Raw genomic sequence first — 23,441 nt, forward strand, 5'->3', positions numbered from 1 at the left:
ATAAATAAATAAATATAATTTAAACCAACAAATAACAGTACAATTGAATGGACTGTGTAAACTAAATGCTCTTGTATAACTACCCCTGATCATTGTAACTATGCTTCAATCCAGGAAGACTATGCAGGAATCAAAGAAATCCTATAAGAAGGAAAAAGACAAAATCTGGAAAAAGATTCGAGCAGACTGAAAAGAACGGGCGGGTGTCTGGACTGATCCTTGGTACTACAGGAATGAAAATTATCACGTAAGAACTAAATTTTCCTTTCCCTGTATGTACCAGGATCCGTCCAGATCGTGGGATGTCCCAAAGCTTCCCTACAAAGGGTGGGGGACCCAGATAGTCCCGCTCGAATAACCTGCCAACCAAAGGAACCAAAGACTGGAGCCTGAACATAGAGGCAGTTGTGACGAGAAAAAGTATGAAGGGATTTCCATGTAGCCGCCCTACAAATTTCCTGCGGCGACACAGATTGAGACTCTGCCCAAGAGGTCGCTTGAGAACGCAAAGAATGAGTTTTTAGGCCTTCAGGAACTGCTCGGCCCTTGCAAATGTAAGCAGAGGAAATCACATCCTTCAACCAGCGAGCGATCATAGCTTTAGAAGCTTGCTTCCCCCTGTTGGGTCCACTCCACAGGACAAAAAGATGATCAGACACACGAAAATCATTGGTGACCTCAAGATAACGCAATAAGACTCGCTAAAGATCTAGATGACGAAGATCACCACCAGAGGCTGCGATATCCTCTGGAGAAAAAAAAGCGGGAAGTTCAACGGACTGGTTAATATGAAAAGACGAAACGACCTTAGATAAGAAAGAAGGTACGGTCTTGAGAGAGATGCCAGAGTCCGAGAAACACAAGAAAAGGTCTCTACAAGATAGAGCTTGAAGTTCGGACACTCTCCTGGCTGAACAGATAGCAACCAGGAAAAACAGTCTTGAGAGTCAAGTCTGAGTGGCACGACGAAGAGGTTCGAATGGAACCGTACAAAAAGCTCGAAGAACCAAATTTAAACTCCACTAAGGACAAATAGACCGGATAGGCGGCTTTAGATGCTTAGCGACTGAGAAAGTGAACAACATCCGGATGAGAGGCTACCGGCCGACCTTCAACAGAACCCAGGAGAGAACCAAGCGCTGAGACCTGAACACGCAGGGAGCTGACCGAAAGACCCTTGGAGAAAACTCGCTGAAGAAAAGAGAGCATCACTGCAACAGAAGGGGAACGAGCGGAAATGCCGAAAACCTCGCAGATGTTTTCAAAAAACCTTCCAGACCCGGACATAGGTAAATGAAGTTGACTGCTTACGAGTACTAAGGAGGGTAGCAATAACCTCTTCCTTATATCCTCTGTGTCTCAAACGTCTCTGTTCAAAAGCCATGCCGCTAGACAAAAGCGATTCACCTGGTTGAAAAATACGGGACCCTGACGCAGGAGATGGGGTAGATGACAGAGACGAAGAGGGCCATCCGCAGTGAGATTCACTAGGTCCGTGAACCACGGCCGTCGGGGCCAATCGGGGCCATGAGAATGACAGGTCTGCGATGGAGCTCTATTCTCCGAAGAACCTTCCCCACTAACAGCCACAGTGGGAACATGTAAAGAAGAACATCGGAGGGCCAGGGAAGATCCAGCAAATCCACTCCCTCTGAGCAATGCTCCCTCCACCGGCTGAAGAACCGGGGAGCCTTGGTGTTGGCTAGCGTTGCCATGAGGTCTAGGTGAGGGGGACCCCACCTGCGCATGATTAGATCCATAGCTACGTCTGACAACTCCCACTCGCCGGCATCGAAATGTCAACTGAGAAGTCTGCTTGGACATTCTCCTTGCCTGCTATGTGGGAAGCTGCCAGGCGATCCAAGTGCCTCTGCTCAGAGAAAAAGCTTGCTGGCCTCTAGTGCCATTAGACGATGTAGAGTCCCCCCTTGTCTATTTATATAAGTCACCATGGTGGAATTGTCTGATAGCACTCTGACCGCTTTGTGGCGAATCAGAGGAAGAACAAACTTGAGGGCCAGGCGAACCACTCGGGCTTCTAGACAACTGATGTGCCACCAAGACTGGGACAGGGACCAGAAACCTTGAGAGTCACATGGGATTGGTAGACAGCCCCCATCCGGAGAGGCTGGCATCAGTCGTTACTATGACCCAGGAGGGAGTCAAAAGAGGAATCCCCTAGAGAAGGTGAGCCGGGGAGAACCACCATTGTATATTGGCGATGGTAGAGTTGGAGAGAGGGAGAATCTCCTGATACTGTTCCGACTTTGGCTTCCAACGGGACAACAATGCTCTCTGTAAGGGACGCATACGAACAAACGCCCAGGGGACGAGATCGATCGTGGAAGCCATGGTTCCTAGAACCTGCAGGTACTCCCACGCTGTGGGAAGCGGAAGAGTGACAAAAGTGTTCAACTGATCGATCAAGTTGAGTGTTCGCGAGTCCGAAAGAAAAGCTTTCCCGACCCGAGTGTTGAAAAGAGCGTCCAGGAAATCTAGCTCTTGTAAGGGCCGAAGAGTGCTTTTGGAGTAGTTGACTATCCAGCCGAGAGATGCGAGAAGGGCTAAAAACTCTGTCTACCACGAGCGTGCAGAGCGGCAGACTTGGCCCTTATCAACCAATTATCCAGGTAAGGATGGACTAAGATCCCTTCCCGACGGAGAGCTGCTGCAACGACTACCATGGTCTTGGTGAAAGTGCGGGGGGCGGTGGCAAGACCGAATGGGAGAGCCCGAAACTGGAAGTGCTGGCCTAGGATCTGAAAATGAAGAAACCTTTGATGTTCCTGACGAATGGGAATGTGAAAATAAGTCTCCATGAGATCTAGGGAAGCGAGGAACTCGCCGGAGACGGACTGCCGCAATTACTGCCCGTAGAGTTTCCATCTTGAAACGGGGAACCTTGAGGGCCTGATTGACCCTTTTGAGATCTAGAATGGGGCGAAAGGAATTGTCTTCTATGGGAACAATGAAGTAAATTGAATACTGGCCGGTGCCTTGTTCTTGCACCAGAACCGGAAGGATCGCTCCCAAATCCTGACGTCTCAAAAGGGTGTGACAGACTGCAGGCCGTTTGGAAAGGCCGCAAGGGTACGCGATATATAGATTCGATAGGTCCCTGGCAAACTAATGCATAGCCGTGATCTATCACATTGAGGACCCAGAGATCGGAATTGATTCTGGCCCACTCCTCGAGAAACAGAGAAAGACACCCACCTGAGTTTCGAGCGGAGGAATGGACCGGCTGAATTTCATTGGGGAACTGATTTAGTGGTAGTGAGTTGCTGATGGCCATCTCTGAAATCCCGCCACGAAAGGAATGGAACCAAGACTGGGACCTGGACATGCCTCCCCTGGGAAAGGAGCCGTGGGCTCTGCTAGCATAACGGCGGTTCCCCCCGAAGAGAGAGGCGGCGGTTCCCCCTGAAGAGAGAGGCGGTTCCCCCTGAAGAGAGTCAGGGGGAAAAAAAAAAAAAAAAAAAAAAAAAAAGACTTCGACTGTTTGGGACGGTCCTCAGGCAGCTTATGGAATTTGTTTCCACCCAAGGACTTAATAAGCTGTTCCAGGTCCTCACCAAAAGGCAACTTGCCCTTAAAAGGAAGAGTGCCCAAATGAGCCTTGGAAGAAGCATCAGCATACCAATTGCGTAACCAGAGAAGACGCCTGGCCGAAAAATGCAGAAACCATAGCAAGTCATAAAAGGGCATCTGCACCATAGGCTATAGCACCCTCTAAACACTCAGCCTGCTCAGCCTCCGCAGACGGGAGGTCCTGGGTGCTGAGTAACTGTTGCATCCACCTAAGGCTTGCCCGCTGCAAATAGTCGCCCGGACTCTGAGCGCTAAGACCTCAAAAATGCGTTTCAAATAAAAAATTCAAGCTTACGGGTCTTGCACATCTCGCAATGCAGTAGTGCCCACCATGGGAATGATAGTACGTTTCGTAACAGCAGTGACAGAAGAATCTACTTTAGGAATTTTTAACATGTCCAGGCAGTCCTCAGGGAGCGGGTATAGCTTATCCATAGCCCTACCAACTCGGAGGCCCGCCTCCGGGGACTCCCATTCCCTGAGGAGAAGCAGGCAGTGCATGGGGTGAAATGGGAAAGTACGTGGTAACGCCTTGAGTCCCGCCAGGACCGGGTCCGCATTTGGTGTCATTGCAGCTGCCACAGAGTCATCTGGTGGGGCATCAATTCCCAACTCTTGGAGAACGAAGGGAATAAGGGGCTCCAAATCTTCCCGCTGAAATAAGCGCAGGACACGAGGGTCGTCGCCCTCCAGTGGGGGGCTTGGGACATAGTATCAACATCCCCTAAATCAAGCAGGTCAGAGGGAGGGGGAACACCTGGAGCCACCCGAACCCTAACCGGACCCAGCGGGTCCGGAACCAAATCAGGAGATCGCGCAAGGGGGAGGGAAACAGAGGGAGGGGGGGGGGGGGGGGACGACACGGGACTACCTCCCTTTGTAAGCTTGCTAAATAAGACTCGTGTAAAAAAAAAAAAAGCACAAAATCCGAAGAAAAACGGGTCCGTGCTGATTTTTTTGTGGAAGGGGGCGGGAGAGGTGAGGTGAGGTGGGTCCGAGCCGCCACCCCCCCCCCCCCCGAGAGCGAACCGGGCTCAAATCGGGGGGAAAATTGGATCCCCAGCCCCCGGAGAAGCAGGAAGTATTTCATCTAAAACACCCAAAATGGCCACTGCTGACACGCTTTCCCGGGATGGGAATGGTTTTGAAATTCATCTGGGAGCCTTTCCCAGAGGTTTAAAAGGTGGCGGTTCAATGGAGGAGCCCTAACTCCCTGAAATGCACCTTGAACATACCCCTTCGCAGGAGAGTCGGGAGGCCGACTCTCCACAGGCTAAACAGCAAGATGGCCATGGAATAGAGCAGGGAAGCAGCCGCTAAGGTAATTAAAAACAGCTGAGCAGGAAGCCCCTGAGGAGCTGGGCAGGAGATTGAACCCCGCTCCCTCCTCACAAATTAAGCTGCTGCCTTTTATTTATTTGATTAAAGTATATAAAATATATATTCTGTGAAAGGAGATTTCTTTTTTTTTTGTAAATAAATAATTCACAGAAGCAGGGGCATGAAAGTCATCCCTAAAGGCTCAGAGGCATGTGCATCTCTGGGCACGGCAGCAGTAAAAGTGGGGAGAGGGACTGGCACCACCAGTATCATCCACACTAGGTCACCAGGAAGGGAACCTAGGCTGACAAATCAAGGGGCAAAGCCCCCTAGGAACCCCAAGAGCGAGGGAGACAAAACTGTTTGCCCTGATACAGTCAGAGAAAACTGACAAAAAAAAATTAGAAGTAGTAGACTAAAAATGTACTTGTGTGAGCTTGCCTCAGAGAAAGAAGAAGAAAGACTACAGAGGGCAAGCTAAACAGGGAACCAAAGGGTGAGCTGTTCCACCTGCTGTAGACAAAAATACTGAGGGTTCCTGGGTGGGTTCCGTCCTTATATGGGCAAGCCTCAGAACTCTGGTCTGTCTCCACCTGCTGGAACAGGGGCTTAACCCACGGTCTGGACTGATCCGGGTACGTACAGGGAAAGTGCCATTCTCAGGTGTTGGCAAGCCCTTCACATACACCCTAGGGCTTGGGATCTAGTAAAAAAAAAAAAAAAAAAAAAAGGCCAATTCCTCAGACACAGACTATGTTTCCTCCCTAGAACCGTTGTGATCTTCACTTGGAAGAATAGTATTTACTTAAAAATTTTTATAAACCGCAAATTGGGCAGATAGCTGACCGTCTAAGCGGTGTACAATAAAACATACATAGTTAAAAACAATACAGGCAAATACTTAACACAGTGTCATTAAAATACAAAGGTACTTGTTTTAAACTATAAAGTGCATTTGGTCATAGTTAATGATTTTGATGGAAAATAGGTGATTTACTGATTTTGTAAGCTGCGGTGAATAGGTAGGTTTTAGCGACCTTTTAAATTCTTTTATATTCGATGTTAGTCTTAGTTCTTCTGGTAGTGAATTCCACAGAACGGGACCAGTGACAGAAGGCAAGGCAGCAAGTAAGATTTAATCTTGCTGTTTTCACTGATGGTACCTCCAATATACATTTGTTCATTGAGCATAGATGACGATTTGGTTTGTAAATTCTTAAGTGATGTACAAAGCCATACTGATTCAGAGTTGTATATAAGATTATGTACGACTGTAAGGATTTTGTATGTAATTCGTTGTGAGATCGGTAACTAGTGACGATGTGTAAGATCTGAGTTATATGATCTCTGCGAGATAAGTTAAATAGTACATGAGCTGTAGAGTTTTGAATAAGTTGTAATGAATGTATTGAAGATGCAGGTAAGCCTAAATATAGGGAATTACAGTAGTCTAGGTTTGTCAGAATTAAAGCTTGAACTACAGAGCAAAAATCTGAAAGTAGTAACATGTGTTTTAGTTTTCTCAACATGTAAAGTTTAAAAAATGATCTCTTTACAAGGGCTATGTTGTTAATCATGGATAAAGCAAAATTGCTTACCTTGTAATAGGTGTTATCCCAGGACAGCAGGATGTAGTCCTCACATATGGATGACGTCATTGATGGAGCCCTAGGCAGGAAAACTTCTGTCAAAGTTTCTGTAAAGCTTTGACTGGCACCCCGAGTGCCTACTGAGCATGCCCAGCATGCTTTGATATTCTCTGCCACAGGTGGCTCTCTTCAGTCTCGTATGTAGCCTTAAGCTTTAGCAAAAAATAGTAAAAAATATAAAAATTCCCAACTCTGCAGGGAAGGCGGGTGGGTTCTGTGAGGACTACATCCTGCTGTCCTGGGATAACACCTAATACAAGGTAAGCAATTTTGCTTTATCCCAGGACAAGCAGGATACTAGTCCTCACATATGGGTGATTAGCAAGCTAGAGGCTGAGTCATTTTGAATTGAAGCAACAGGGATGGATTGTTGTTGAAAATGAGTCAGCCGAAGATCACAGCAGGATGGATATAGGAGTTGGGTTTAAACTGGAAACAAGTTCTTTAAGACAGATTGTCCATAGGTTGAATCTTGTCTTCCTGCTTTGTCTAAACAGTAGTGAGCTGCAAAAGTGTGAAGAGAACTCCATGTTGCTGCTTTACAAATGTCAATTATGGGCACTGAACGATAGTGTGCTACTGAGGTTGACATTGCTCTTACTGAATGTGCCTTTACTCGCCCTTGGAGAGGAAGGCCTGCTTTTTCATAGCAAAACTGTATGCAATCTGTTAGTCAATTGGATAGAGTCTGCTTGCCCACTGCTTTCCCTGGCTTGTTTGGATCATAAGAAACAAACAGTTGAGTGGATTTCCTGTGGACTGCTGTGCGATTGATATAAAATGCCAAAGCACGCTTACAGTCCAAGGTATGTAAGGCTGTTTCTCCTGGGTGAGAGTGAGGCCTAGGAAAGAATGTGGGTAAAACTATGGATTGGTTCAAGTGGAATTCCGTAACTACCTTGGGGAGGAATTTCGGATGTGTACGGAGAACCACTCTCATGTAGGAACTTTGTGTAGGGTTCGTACGTGACAAGTGCCTGTAACTCACTAACCCTTCTAGCTGAGGTAATGGCAATGAGGAAGATAGTCTTCCATGTGAGAAATTTAAGGTCAGAGGAATCTATGGGTTCAAAGGGAGAACGCATTAGTCTTGTTAACACCAGGTTCAGGTCCCATTGTGTGACTGGGGGCCGAATTGGTGGTTTGAGTTGAGTTAAACCTCTCATAAATCTATTGATGAGAGGCTGCGTGGAAATAGGTGCATCTCCCAGCTTGTTATGGTAAGCTGAAATTGCACTTAAGTGTACTCTAACAGATGAAGTATGAAGACCAGAGTCTGAAAGATGATATAGGTAGTCTAATAGAGAAATCGTGGGGCAAGAAAAGGGGTCAATGCTCTTTTGCCTACACCACAAAGTAAACCTTTTCCATTTTGAAGCATAATTTCTTCGTGTGGAGGGTTTACGTGAAGCTATAAGTACCTGAGATATGTTGGATGAAAGATTGAGTGGTTGCAAGATCAAGCTTTCAACATCCATGCTGTCAGGGAAAGGGATTGAAGGTTGGGCTGTCGCAACTGTCCCTGATCCTGAGTTATGAGAGTGGTATCTACACCCAGGCGAATTGGATCCCTGATAGAGGTCTAGAAGTATGGGAAACCAGACTTGGCGAGGCCAATATGGGGCTATGAGTATCATGGACCCTTTGTCCTGCTGTAGCTTTACACTGTTCTTCATATAATCATGCGTTAATTGTAAAGCCTGTTGCTAAATTTGTGTTCTCTGTAAACCGATGAGATGTTCCCAACGTTCGTCGGTATATAAAAGCCATTAAATAAATAAATAAGAGTTTTTGTTATGAGCAGTATTGGAGGATACGTGTATAGTAGACCTGAGTTCCAAGGGCGAGCAAAGACGTCCTTGGCTGGCTGGTTGTTCTGTTTGTGGATAGAACAGAACTTGTTCACTTTGTAATTCAGATGTGATGCAAAGAGGTCTATTGTCTGTTGACCCCAACGTTGGAATATCCTGGTTGCTACTGAGGGATTCAGGGCCATTCGTGTGGTTGGAAGTGACGACTGAGGCGATCTGCCACTACGTTGTGAATGCCTGGCAGATAAGTGGCCCAGAGGAGCATTGAGTGGTTCAGGGCCCAGCCCCAGATTTGTGCAGCTTCTTGACAGAGGAGATACGAGCCCGTACCTCCCTGTTTGTTGATATAACCACATGGCTACTGTGTTGTCCATTTGGATCAGAACAGTCTTGTGTGAAAGGCAGTCCTTGAACGCATTTAAAGCACAACATATAGCTCGAAGCTCCAGGAAATTGATTTGAAATGTTGCTTCGAGTTTTGTCCAAGTTCCTTGGGTCTGAAAAGTATTTATATGAGTTCCCCAACCCAAGGTGGATGCATCTGTAGTTAATGTTATTTGTGAGACTGGTTGTTGGAAGGGCAGGCCATTGCACAAGTTGTCCTTGTTCGCCCACCATAGTAGAGATGAACGTAACTGGTGGTTTACTTGAATTGGAGAATGTAGCGGTTGAATGGCTTGGATCCATTGAGATCTCAGTGTCCATTGAGTTACTCTCATGGCCAGTCTTGCCATAGGAGTCACATGAACTGTAGAGGCCATGTGGCCTAGTATGGTTAGAAACTGATGAGCTGTTATGTGTTCTTTTGAGTGGATTGAGTTTGCCAGTAAGGAAAGTGTGTCCGCTCGATCCTTGGGTAGAATGGCCTTTGAGAGAATGGTGTTCAATTCTGCTCCTATGAATTGAAGAAGGTGTGACGGTGTGAGATGGTATTTTTGATAGCTGATGAGAAATCCCATGGAGTGAAGTAGAGCAATTGTTCGGTTGAGGAAAGTCAGAGCTCCTTGTTGAGATGGACTTCTGATGAGCCAGTCGTCTAGGTATGGAAAGACATGTATTCTTTCTTTGTGCAAGTGTGCTGCTATTACTGCCAGACATTTGGTGAATACTCTGGGGGCAGAGACTAGTCCGAATGGCAGTACCTTGTATTGGTAGTGTTGATGGCCTACCATGAAGCGCAGATACTTGCGATGAGGAGGGAATATTGGAATGTGAGCGTAAGCGTCTTGAAGATCCAGAGAACAAAGCCAATCCCCTCTTTGAAGTAGTGGAAGCATGGTGCCTAAAGAAACCATCCTGAACTTTTCTTTTCTTAGAAATTTGTTAAGATTTCTTAGGTCTAAGATGGGACGTAGGCCTCCTGATTTCTTTGGAATGAGGAAATAGCGGGAGTAGAATCCTCTGCCCTGCTGAGTCTGGGGCACTGGTTGAACAGCCCTGGCTCTCAGAAGGGTGGATAATTCTGTTTGTAATTGAGTTAGATGAGAATTCTGTTGTGGGAAGAAACTCTGTGGAGATTCTGGTGGAATGGAGAGGAAATTTAGTTTGTAACTTTGAGACACAATGGAGAGTACCCATTGGTCTGAGGTAATTTTGATCCAATTGGAGTGAAATTGGGATATTCGGCCTCCTACCGGTAGGTTTGGTAGAGGGTGTGGGATTGAGTTTGTTCTCTGGGTGAGATCTCAAAACCCCGCCGCTGGGCCTGACGGAGGTGGAGGTTGTGTGCGGGGAGCTCTAGGCTGTCTTGCTTGGGAGCGTTGCTGTTGAGGCCTAGTAGATCTTGGCCTGGAAGCTTGTGCATAGTATCTACGAGGCCTGTAATAAGGATGCCTAGGTTCCCTCCTGGGTAAACGACGTTGTGACTGAACAGAAGTGTCTTGGGGTATCTGAGACAGCTGTCGTAATGTCTCAGTATGGTCCTTGAGTTGCTGAACTGACTCTTGGACTTTATCCCTGAACAAATTGTCTCCCAAACATGGCAGATCTACCAATTTTTCTTGCACCTCAGGCCTGAGATCCGATACCTTTAGCCATGCATATCTGCGAGCTGTAATTCCTGCAGCTGCAGTCCTGGAGGCAGTGTCAAAGCTATCGTAAGCTGCCCTCACCTCATGTTTTCCTGCTTCTAGGCCTTTATTAATTATGGCCTGTGCTTGCTCTTGAAGCTGTGCAGGAAAAGAATTTGGGAGCTCCTCCATCTGTTTCCATAAATCCCTCTGATACAGTGTCATGTACAGTTGGTAAGCAGAGATTCTGGAGTTTAGTATTGCAGCCTGATAGATTTTCCTTCCTAAGGAATCGAGGAAGCGATGGTCCTTGCCAGGGGGAATTGAAGAGTGAGGGCGAGAACATTTGCATTTCTTTTGGGCAGATTCAACTACCACTGAGTGGTGTGGCAGTTGTGCCTTCTGGAACCCAGGTGCTGGTTGCACTAGGTAGGTGGAATCCATTCGTCTGTTCACTGCTGGCACTGTAGATGGATGTTCCCATACCCTATGCTGGAGGTCTAAGAGTACCTCATGAATTGGGATGGCTAAAACTTGTTTGGGGGGGATCCACGAATTGTAGGACTTCTAGTGTACGTTGTCTAGTGTCCTGTTCAGCAGTCAGTTTAAAAGGAATGGTGTCTGCCATATCCTGAAGAAAATTGGAAAAAGATAGGTCTTCTGGAGGGGACTTTTTCCTGGGTTCTGGTGGAGAGGGGTCGGACAAAGTGTCTGAATCACGGTCAACCCAAGAATCCTCTTCATCATCCCTATAAGGGGATTTTGTGATGGTTCTTGGCTGTAAGGAGTCCTGATGGGCCTGGTAAAGGGTCATCGATAGGCCGTGAGGTAGGTGTTGGATCTATTGATTTCCTTGGCAAAGTGTCAATGACATTTTGGTAATTTTGAATGAGATGTTGGTAGAAAGCCAGATCTTGTGTTTCTGGCTGTTCTGCTGATGGTTGTCTCGATGGAATATCGATAGGCCTCGACGTCGAAAGAGGTGGCCTCGGTGATGGTAATCCGGCCATCAGCATCGAGGAAGTCGATGGCGGTTGTCGAGGAATAGACATAGATGTAGCTGTGAAAGCTGGTGTCGACATCGACGCGTCTCGTGGCGGTGTCAATGCGGTCACCGGCATCGGTGAGCCCACCGGCATCGGCAGAGTTGCCAGCATTGATGCTGTAAGCATCGGTGAGCCCGTCGGTACGCACTGCTCCTTGAAAGCCTGTAATACCGCTTGTCTGATAAGTTCAGACAATTCCGGCGTTACAACTATCTGAGGGAGAACAGTTGTAAGCGGTGGCGGAGGCTGAGGCATAGGATCCGGTGCAGAGCCCTGCAGAGGATCTGGTATCTAGGACGGAGAGTAGGCCCAGACTCCGATGTTTCCTCCGTGCGTGGCCGCTTCGCTGTCGAGGGTTCCTGGCTAGCGGTTTCAGACGATGACCTTCGGTGTCGATGTTTATGTTTCGATTTCTGGGAATCGACGGATTTTGTCGAAGATGCAGACTGTGAGGAGCGATCCCCGGACGGCGCTTTTTGAGCAAAAGGCGCTGAGTCGTTCCAGCCGGAGACGATCTCGACGACGTTGAAGCAGACTGTATAAGTTGTAACTGGAACAAGTGTTCCATTTTTTCTAGTCGAGTCTTGCGACTTTTCGGCGTCATCTCGGCACATTGCGGACAAGTATTTAACTCATGTTTTTCACCGAGGCATAGCAGACATTCGACGTGCGGATCGGTGATGGACATTTTGCGGCCGCAAACCGGGCATTTTTTTTTTTAAACCGGTAGCCATACTTCCTGTTGACATCTGTCGAAAAAGGATAGGAATTTTATGAAATAAAATTCCACAAAAAATGGAAAATTTGAGACAGAGGTACTCACCAGCTGGTGTCAAAGTGTACCTCGAGAAACTTGTGAGAGAGAATATCAAAAAGCGCTGACTTTTCAGTCAGAAATGTGTTGAGAAAAATCTCAACGGCTCCTATCCTGCGATGCTTACAGCAGCGCGGAAAAACGAAGACTGAAGAGAGCCATCTGTGGCAGAGAATATCATAGCATGCTGGGCATGCTCAGTAGCCACTCAGGATGCCAGTCAAAGCTTTACAGAAACTTTGACAGAAGTTTTCCCGCCTAGGGCTCCATCAATGACGTCACCCATATGTGAGGACTAGCATCCTGCTTGTCCTGGGATAATTTGGAAATCAATCATTCCTACATTTTTTGCACAGGATCTTATAGGTAGTGTTTGTCCTTCGAACAAAATTCTTTGGTGGTTGGTAAATTGAGTCAGGTATCGATGATAGGAAAATTAACTCCGTTTTAGAGGTGTTTAATTTTAATCTATTGTAGGATAACCATGTTTTTATAGTAAACAGGTATAGTTGAAGTAGTGAAGTTTTTTTCCAGGATTCAGAGAATGGAATGATGAATTGTATGTAGTCTGTGTAGATTTTGAATGATACTATCATTGACAGTATCATTGATACCTATCAATGGAGCCTTGGACTGAGGATCTGCACTGTTAATACATTAGGTCTTCGTGCTACCGATGTAACTTTCCATCCAATTACCAATTCCTTCCATGCCCCTGGAGAGGATGCCTGGTGCTGAGGGAGGTGCACTCTATTTACCTCCTATTTCAAAGGCACTCTTCCTATCAAAGAAAGTGGAGCAAAACCTGCACCTGGACACACTAGAACATCAGGGGTGCCATTAATTTCTAACCTGGACACATTTTGCAATGTCCAGGAGGATGTTCCTCCTCCAATGCATGGCCAGAGAGCACAGCAGCCCTTGGACCAACTGGCAGTTTTGGTGAAAACTCTACCTACCTGGAAGCTGGGGACAAAAAGGCAGTCTTCAACCTCTCCTTTCCAGAATATAGGATTTTATACCTCAAGAGGGAGTCCCTTATATCCCTGACTCAAGGTACTACATCATACCCCCCCTGGGAAAAGATCCCTCAGTGCTGGACAATCTTGGGCAAAGGTTCTGTGCTTAATGCTCACATATCTGTGCATAAGAACATAAGAAAATGCCATACTGGGTTAGACCAAGGGTCCATCAAGCGCAGCATCCTGTTTCCAACAGTGGCCAATCCAGGCCATAAGAACCTGGCAAGTACCCAAAAACTAAGTCTATTCCATGTAACCATTGCTAATGGCAGTGGCTATTCTCTAAGTGAACTTAATAGCAGGCAATGGACTTCTCCTCCAAGAACTTATCCAATCCTTTTTTAAACACAGCTATACTAACTGCACTAACCACATCCTCTGGCAACAAATTCCAGAGTTTAATTGTGCGTTGAGTATAAAAGAACTTTCTCTGATTAGTTTTAAATGTGCCCCATGCTAACTTCATGGAGTGCCCCCTAGTCTTTCTACTATCCGAAAGAGTAAATAACCGATTCACATCTACCCATTCTAGACCTCTCATGATTTTAAACACCTCTATCATATCCCCCCCTCAGTCGTCTTCTCCAAGCTGAAAAGTCCTAACCTCTTTAGTCTTTCCTCATAGGGGAGTTGTTCCATTCCCCTTATTTTGGTAGCCCTTCTCTGTACCTTCTCCATCGCAAATATATCTTTTTTGAGATGCGGCGACCAGAATTGTACACAGTATTCAAGGTGCGGTCTCACCATGGAGAGATACAGAGGCATTATGACATTTTCCGTTTTATTCACCATTCCCTTTCTAATAATTCCCAACATTCTGTTTGCTTTTTTGACTGCCGCAGCACACTGTACCGACGATTTCAATGTGTTATCCACTATGACACCTAGATCTTTCTTGGGTTGTAGCACCTAATATGGAACCCAACATTGTGTAATTATAGCATGGGTTATTTTTCCCTATATGCATCACCTTGCACTTATCCACATTAAATTTCATCTGCCATTTGGATGCCCAATTTTCCAGTCTCACAAGGTCTTCCTGCAATTTATCACAATCTGCTTGTGATTTAACTACTCTGAACAATTTTGTGTCATCTGCAAATTTGATCTTACTCGTCGTATTTCTTTCCAGATCATTTATAAATATATTGAAAAGTAGGGGTCCCAATACAGATCCCTGAGGCACTCCACTGTCCACTCCCTTCCACTGAGAAAATTGTCCATTTAATCCTACTCTGTTTCCTGTCTTTTAGCCAGTTTGCAATCCACGAAAGGACATCGCCACCTATCCCATGACTTTTTACTTTTCCTAGAAGCCTCTCTTGAGGAACTTTGTCAAACGCCTTCTGAAAATCCAAGCATACTATATCTACCTGTTCACCTTTATCCACATGTTTATTAACTCCTTCAAAAAAGTGAAGCAGATTTGTGAGGCAAGACTTGCCCTGGGTAAAGCCATGCTGACTTTGTTCCATTAAACCATGTCTTTCTATATGTTCTGTGATTTTGATGTTTAGAACACTTTCCATTATTTTTCCTGGCACTGAAGTCAGGCTAACCGGTCTGTAGTTTCCCGGATCGCCCCTGGAGCCCTTTTTAAATATTGGGGTTACATTTGCTATCCTCCAGTCTTCAGGTACAATGGATGATTTTAATGATAGGTTACAAATTTTTACTAATAGGTCTGAAATTTCATTTTTTAGTTCCTTCAGAACTCTGGGGTGTATACCATCTGGTCCAGGTGATTTACTACTCTTCAGTTTGTCAATCAGGCCTACCACATCTTCTAGGTTCACCGTGATTTGATTCAGTCCATCTGAATCATTACCCATGAAAACCTTCTCCATTACGGATACCTCCCCAACATCCTCTTCAGTAAACACTGAAGCAAAGAAATCATTTAATCTTTCCGCAATGGCCTTATCTTCTCTAAGTGCCCCTTTAACCCCTCGATCATCTAACGGTCCAACTGACTCCCTCACAGGCTTTCTGCTTCGGATATATTTTAAAAAGTTTTTGCTGTGAGTTTTTGCCTCTACAGCCAACTTCTTTTCAAATTCTCTCTTAGCCTGTCTTATCAATGTCTTACATTTAACTTGCCAATGTTTATGCTTTATCCTATTTTCTTCTGTTGGATCCTTCTTCCAATTTTTGAATGAAGATCTTTTGGCTAAAATAGCTTCTTTCACCTCCCCTTTTAACCATGCCGGTAATCGTTTTGCCTTCTTTCCACCTTTCTTAATGTGTGGAATACATCTGGACTGTGCTTCTAGAATGGTATTTTTTAACAATGACCACGCCTCTTGGACATTTTTTACTTTTGTAGCTGCTCCTTTCAGTTTTTTTCTAACAATTTTTCTCATTTTGAAAGTTTAGCACAAGAGCCTTGGATTTGCACACTGTTCCTTTTCCAGTCATTAAATCAAATTTGATCATATTATGATCACTATTGCCAAGCGGCCCCACCACCGTTACCTCTCACCAAGTCCTGTGCTCCACTGAGAATTAGATCTAAAATTGCTCCCTCTCTCATCTGTTCCTGAACCAATTGCTCCATAAAGCTATCATTTATTCCATCCAGGAACGTTATCTCTCTAGCGTGACCCGATGATACATTTACCCAGTCTATATTGGGGTAATTGAAGTCTGCCATTATGCCTCTCTCTTATACACTTCCTAAGATCCATAAGACACTTGTTCATCCCCCGGGTCGCCCCATAGTTTCAGGCATCGGCTCTCTTCTTGAGCCTTTGTCTCAATTCGTGGACATTTTCTTAAAACCGTTTGTGCCCAATATTCGCTCTTATGTCCGGGATTCATCTCATCTAATTTCAATATTATCGCATTTAGTGGTTCCCGCGGTTAAAACGTTTTTGGTAACCTTAGATGTGGTCTCACTTTACTCAAACATTCCGCAAGGTGAGGCTCTCCAGGTTATTGCAAACACTTTAGATACACGCCCACCACCACATCGGATCCCCATGTCATTCCTTATGCAGCTTTCTGAACTAGCCCTGACAAAGAACTTTTTCCAGTTTCAGGATACAGTGTATCAACAAATTAAGGGGACGGCTATGGCCCCCAGCTTAGCCTGTTTATATATGGATAATTTTGAAATGATATATTTACCCGGCAGACTGGTTTAAATTTATACACTCTGGCTGCGCTACATCGATGATGTATTTGTTATCTGGACTGGTACTGACATTCAGTTTATGTTCCTTGATTGGGTTAACTCTTTAAATTCCAATATACAATTCAATTTTTGCATTCACCCATCGCAGATTTCTTTTTTAGACATCCTGATTTCGATACTTGGAGACCATTTTGAGACCACACTGTTCCGAAAAGAAACTGACCGCAACACTCTTCTATCCTACCATAGTTGTCATCCTAGGGCCCTCCGTGACAACATACCTACGGGCCAATTTTTAATGTTATGTCGCCTTTGTACCTCTCGAGCTGAGTTTATTATTCAAGCCCAGACGATGTCGGCCCGGTTCCTGGACCGTGGTTATCCGTCACGGGTTATAAAGAAGGCATTCAAAAGGGCCTTATACACACACCGGGATTGGCTGTTTTTACCAACTCCCAGCTCAGATGATACGGTTAACAACTGTATTCTGCCCTTCTCTATTGTAGGAAGAACGATAGCTAATATGATTCGCCGCCATTGGTCAGCACTCGTTGATAGAACTGTTTCAAAGTCCCCTTCGCTTTACATTCCGGCGGGGGAGAAATCTACGGGACCGTTTGGTGCATACAGCAGCACCTCATTTAGAGAATTATCCTAGTGAGAGGGGCATTCACAGACCATGTGGACACTGTACTATGTGCAGCCACACAGATACTTTTTCCAGAGTTCACTCATCCCACGACGGGGCGCGTTTTTAAACTTTATTCACACTCCGATTGCACCACAAAAGGTGTTATTTATGTTATAATTTGTCCCTGCGCCCTTCTGTACGTAGGTAAAACCACTAGCATGATAAAAACAAGAATAATAGAACACTGCTCCAATATCCGGTCCCTTAGAATGGACGAGCCCCTGGTATCCCATTGGTCACAGCACGGCCATTCCATCTCTGCTCTCTCCTTCCTAGTGTTAGAGGTGGTCCCTCGCCCCCCCTGGGGGGAAGACTTCCCCGGGATACTGGGTCAGAGGGAGCAGAAATGGATTTTTACCCTTGATACTGTTTCCCCCAAAGGACTCAAAGATATTGAATGGCACCTGTTTTACTGAGGAAAGCTCTGTTTAGTCTGGTCTAATTGGGTCTCGCGAGAGGGTTAGCTTTCGCGCCTTTTTTGGTTTAAATGGCTGCCAATTTTGAGGGCGCTTGCGCTTCAGTGATTACTCCTACAGGTATGTGGATTTATGTTGAAACGTTTACCGTAGCTTTATTTTTCCACTTATGTACATATATTGTATTGCAGATTGACACTGTTACCTTGGTCCCTCCCGATGCAGCAGTCGCGAAACACGGGACTGTGTCGGGGGACTTTAAGAAATTGTTATTGATGGAGTTGCCTCAAGAATATTTGATGTCAGAATTTTCTGAAATAAACAGAACTGTTTGAAGTTCCCAGTGGAAGAGAGATTTGTCCTGCACCAGTGTGTCTGAGTACTTGCGAATGTGCAAGGGTTGTGCTTCAGTGTACCATCGGTAATTGAAGTCTCCCATTATTACTGCACTACCAATTTGGTTAGCTTCCCTAATTTCTCTTAGCATTTCACTGTCCATCTCACCATCTTGACCAGGTGGACGGTAGTATACCCCTATCACTATAGTCTTCCCTGACACCCAAGGGATTTCTACCCATAAAGATTCAATTTTGTATTTAGTCTCATGCAGGATGTTTATCCTGTTGGACTCTATGCCATCCCGGACAAAGTGCCACACCTCCTCCTGAGTGCTCCTCTGTCATTGCGATATAATTTGTACCCCGGTATAGCACTTTCCCATTGGTTATCCTCTTTCCACCATGTCTCTGAGATGCCAATTAAGTCTATGTCATCATTTACTGCTATACATTCTAATTCTCCCATCTTACTTCTTAGACTTCTGGCATTAGCATACAAACATTTCAAAGTTTGTTTTTTGTTTGTATTTTCATTCTGCATTTTAATTGATAGGGATAAGTTAGAATTTTTTAGCTCAGGTGAGTTTTTAGTTCCAGGCACTTGGACTACTTTTCTAATTATTGGAACCTCACTGTCGGGATGCCCTAATTCTAATGCATCATTAGTATCCTTTAAAGATACCTCTCTCCGAACCATGCGCTGCTGAGCGACTGTCGGCTTTCCCCTTTGTTCTAGTTTAAAAGCTGCTCTATCTCCTTTTTAAAGTACCAGTTTTATATGTTGCAATACTTACATGAATGCATTAAAAAAAAAACCTGAAGATGCTCCTTATCCCAGTTGGCAGCAACTTTGCATACCCATAGTTGCTTCAGTACATGGAAAAATATAAACACCATCTTATTTGATCAGTTTATGAGACTAGGAAGGGGCCATCTTATCAAACATCAGTCTCCATCGGACCATGCTGAATGGCTTGGTGAAGGGCCAGCAGTTTGTGCAATGATATCCAAAATAAGCTAGGGGACATTTCCTGTTTGTGAGGTCACCTCTTTGGAGAGGAACTGGGAGAATCAGTTGCTCAGATCAAGGAGCAACATGTGAGAGTCTAGTTGCATTCAACAGGATCTGATAAACAGTCCACTTTGAGGCAGCCCTACTTTGCTTTTAAGCCCTTTCCACCAATTCCAGCAGTACCATTCTCCTCCATTGCTTCCACAGCAACTTCTGACTTGAAAGGTGCCAACCAGAAGCAACACAACAGGTCCAACCAAAACTTGGAACAAGTTTTTGACCAGATCCAGCACTTAATCCCTCGGGGGGGGGGGGGGGGGGGGGGAGAATAAATCTTTAGCTGGCGAAATTGCACAAGACCAAAGATCGCAGAATACTCAATATAGAGGAATCCCATTACTGCTTACATTTCTTCTTCCAACACTTCCCCAATGGCTCAGCCTTGAATCTGACTCACTCAGCGCAGTTCCTCCTGGAGGTTGAGTTGCTCCTCAGACAGCAGGCAATAGAGCCTGTTCTGCCAGATCAACATGGCCAGGGTTTCTACTCATATTTTCTTATACCCAAGAAATCTGAGGGATTGAGACCCATCCTGGATTTAAGCAGTCTGAATATGAATCTATTACAGAATAAATTTGATGAACTACCTCACCACCATTCAGCCCTTCATCCAGGTGGGGGAGTGGATGTGCACCCTGGAGCTGAAAGACTCCCTCCCATTGGCAATATCTATGGTGGAACCTCACTACCAGTACAGTGTGCTCCCTTTTGGTCTCTTGGCAGCATGGAAGGTTTTTACCAAATGCCTAGCTACAGTAGCAGCAAATCTGTTGTCAGGGCATGTGTGTCTTTTCCCTTCCCTGATAACTGTAACTTCCCAGGAAGGTGTGTTGACTTCCCCTGCAGAAAACTCCTACAGGTTGCTAATTATTTCTTTGGGGGGCGGGGGGGGGGGGGGAGAGGAAGGAGATGGGATGACCCTCATCCCATCTCAAACTCATTCATTAGGACATGTATAGAATTTCTGCAAGACTGTTTCAACATAGATCAATCCCTGGCTCATCATTTGATGAACACTGAACAGGTAACAGCCAGGTCACATGGCAGCAGCAGCTCATATAATATTGCTGCCTGCCTCCACATGCGAATCCTGCAATGGGGCCTCCACTTCCAAAGGCAGCAATTAACTCAACCTTTGACTACATTAATGAATGTCTTGCAACAGATGAAGCAAAAGTTGCACTGGTGGCTAGACCCCTACATTTAAGGTCCCCCTTCCTGCAATATCTCATTAGGTGACATTAGCGACAAACACTTCCACTAGGGCAGGGGTGGGCAATTCCAGTCCTCGAGGGCCACAAACCTGTCGAGGTTTTAGGATATCCTAATGAATATGCATGACAGATTTGCATACAACTGAGGCAGAGTGCATGCAAATCTCTCTCATGCATATTCATTAGGGATATCCTGAAAACCAGACTGGTTTGTGGCCCTCGAGGACCAGAACTGCCGACCCCTGCACTAGGGGATGGGATGCCCACACAGGTCTTTTCAGAACCCAGGGGACTGTCATTAATGGAAAGGCAATTTCAAATCAACCTGCTAGAGCTATGAGCAATCAGACATGCTTTGCTTTCTTGCATCTCTTGAAGGGAAAGAATTCTCAAATTGACAACCAAGTAGCCATGTTTTATGTCAACAAGCAAGAGGGAAACAAGAAGCATCAAGGATATGGGAATGGATATGCAGCCATCAAGCTGTTCTACAAACTAACTGGTTTCCAGGGATTGCCAACATGTTAGATTGCCTCAGAAGAGAGAGAGTGTTTTGCCCTTACAAATGGTTCCTACATCAATCAAAAGCTAACAGACTGTTCAAATTTTGGGCACATCCCTCATTTGACTTCTTTGCATTGGAGGAAAACAGGAAAGTGGAAAAGTTAAACATCCTTCCCTGCAAACTCAGATCTGCTTAGGATGCTTTTCTCCTCACCTGGGGTGTAGATCTCATGAATACTTTTCAATTGATTCATTCATAGCCAAAACCGTACAAGGAGTGCTCCAGGACTAGGGCCCGCCTGATACTTATTGCACCAGCAAAGCCCATGGAAGTGCAGTTCACATACCTAGTGCAACTGACCATTAGGCTCCTGACCAATCTGTTCTTATTAACTCAAGAAGAGGGTTGTTTATTACCTAAACCATCCCTCTCTCACAATTTGACAGCCCACATTTGAGCATTTGCTGATTGCTTTGCTCTCCTTACCCAAGGAAGATGAAGATATAGTATCTGTTAGAAAGCCCTTCACTAAAAGATTAATAGCTTTAAATGGAAAATGTTTTTGTACTAGTATCAGTAAAGCTCCTTGGACCCATTTGCATGCGAATCGAGATCTGCTTCAGTACTTGCTTTTTTTTCCCCCCTTCTCAGTACCTCATCAGTTAAGGTACATCTCAATGCTATAGCGGCCTACCATATTCAGGTAGAGAGCAAACCTATCCCCACTCATCCTTTAGTATCAAAGTTAAAGAAAGGCCTGCAGCATCATAAACCTCCAGTGGTCAAGCCACCTTTTCCATGGGACCTTAATTTGGTTCTTGCTCAGCTTATGAAGCCATCTTTTGAGCCATCGGAATTGGCTTCTCTAAAGTTTCTCACATGGAAAGTAATATACACCTTGATGCAATCATGTCAGCCAGAAAAACTGGTGAGCATCAGGCATTGGTTCATTACTCTCATATACAATTCTTCCACAGAGTGATGCTCCACACCCACCCAAAGTTGGTATCAAGTTTTGTTTTTTTGTTTTTTAATATAAGAATCAAGGCATCGTACCTACATTCTTTCCAAGGACACTTGTACATGAAGCCAAAAAAGCCTTTCATTCCTTAGACTGTAAAAGCTTTGGCTTTTTATCTGAAGAGAACTTGGCTAAATTGTCCGACCTCACAATTGTTAATCTTACAATCCTAATCAACTAGCATAGCAGTTGCCAAAAGTACATTGTTCAATTGTCTAGAAGTCTATCAAGCATTGTTATGCATTAGCAGGTCTCCAGCTTACAGACTCAGTTAAGGCTCATCAAGTAAGAACTGTGGCTCATCTGCAAGCTGTGCCTCTTGTAGACAATTGCAAAGTCTGTGCATACCTTTACATCCCATTGCTTGGACAATCTATAAGACAGTAAATTTGGACAGGCAGTTTTGCATAGCCTGTTCACCAGTAGTCTACTCTTCCTGGTGGAGTCCGGGTTGCTTATTTAAGTAAATACTCTGCTGCAGTCCTCAGCATGGGACTCCCAGTGTCATGGCTAATTTAGCACTGCTGGTTGGTGAAGAAAACAAATTTGCTTATTGTAAATAGGGTTCTCCCTAGACAGCAGGATGAATTAGCCTTGCTAAATACACTCTCCTGCTTCCCTGGAAGTCAACCACCTAGCTCAACTACCTAGTTTTAGACTCAGCTCTAAAATAGACAGAGGCTCACGAGGCAATGCTCACACAGGAACTTCCACACATACTCAGTAGAGCAAAAGCTCTATAAGCTAAAAGAGAAGGGTCCTGGATGACAATCATCCACCTGTCATGGCTAAGCAAACTTGCTTTCTCCTGCTAACAACTTTTGAGCAAGTCGCATTATCCAATTACTTAGATTAAGCTCCTTGGGGCACAACCCATTATATCTGTATGCAATTTGTTGTACCATTCAGCTAATTGTTACAGAACATGAATATATTCAGCTTCCACTAACCTTTTGAACCATCTCTTGTTTTATCACGTGGTTAACTTTAGCTGGAACGAGAGTCTGGAGCGGCACAGATTTAATGGTAGAACAGAAACCAAAGTTTATACAGATATCAGAAGCTTCCTGCAAAACAAAAAAGCAAAACAAAAAAACAAAACAAAAACTTGTAAGCAACAATTCCATCACATCTCAGAATATAGCAGAGTTGCTTACCTGAAACAGGTGTTCTCAGAGGATAAGCAGGATGGTAGTCCTCATACATGGATGACATCAGATGTGAAAAAAAATGTGTTTCTAGAAACTTTGACAAGGCACACTGAGCATGCCCAGCATGCCCTATATACCATGTGTCCACATAGGTCCCTCCCCTTTTCAGTCTTTTTCCACGGAGCTGTGAGCTTGCTGTTTGTTCAAGCTCTCAAATCTTATCTTTTTCGTCTTATGGAAAACTGTTTTGCATTTTTTCCACAAGCTTTTTCTTTGGTCCGTCACCAGGTCCCTCTCGGTACCTCCCCATAGTGCCCCCAGTCAGGGTTTTTTGGCGTTTGGGTAAGTTTTCTTTCATGGTTGGTTCCCTCCAGAGTGGCAGTGCCCGGTGCCCATCGGACATCCACCAACATTGTCCCGTCCTTTTCCCCCCTTTTGTTTCATCCCGTAATGACTGCATCTGGTTTCCATCAGTGCCCCCAGTGCCTAAGGATCATGTCAGTCAGTCACCAATCCTCATGTTTGCATCTTCTGCTTAGGGGTATCTCATGTCCGGGGTTGTCACTCGTGCACCCAGATGACCCTAAAGGGTGTATAGGGTATGCCCATCTCTGTACAGCCTATAGCTATGTGTT

The 23,441-nt window shown here is 45.1% G+C and overlaps 1 protein-coding gene across 3 annotated transcripts in view; it reads right to left on the minus strand.

The window, feature by feature from the left end:
• PSAP (prosaposin) overlaps window positions 1–23,441 on the minus strand; it is a 198,167-nt gene that overhangs the window by 58,149 nt on the left and 116,577 nt on the right. For all 3 annotated transcript variants that reach the window (XM_029609276.1, XM_029609275.1, XM_029609274.1), the window contains one exon: window positions 22,606–22,722. In XM_029609276.1, the coding sequence (XP_029465136.1) occupies window positions 22,606–22,722 (117 nt within the window). The remainder of the gene's footprint in view (window positions 1–22,605; window positions 22,723–23,441) is intronic.

Source organism: Rhinatrema bivittatum, chromosome 7 (genome assembly GCF_901001135.1).
Source record: "Rhinatrema bivittatum chromosome 7, aRhiBiv1.1, whole genome shotgun sequence".
Lineage (NCBI taxonomy): Eukaryota > Metazoa > Chordata > Amphibia > Gymnophiona > Rhinatrematidae > Rhinatrema > Rhinatrema bivittatum.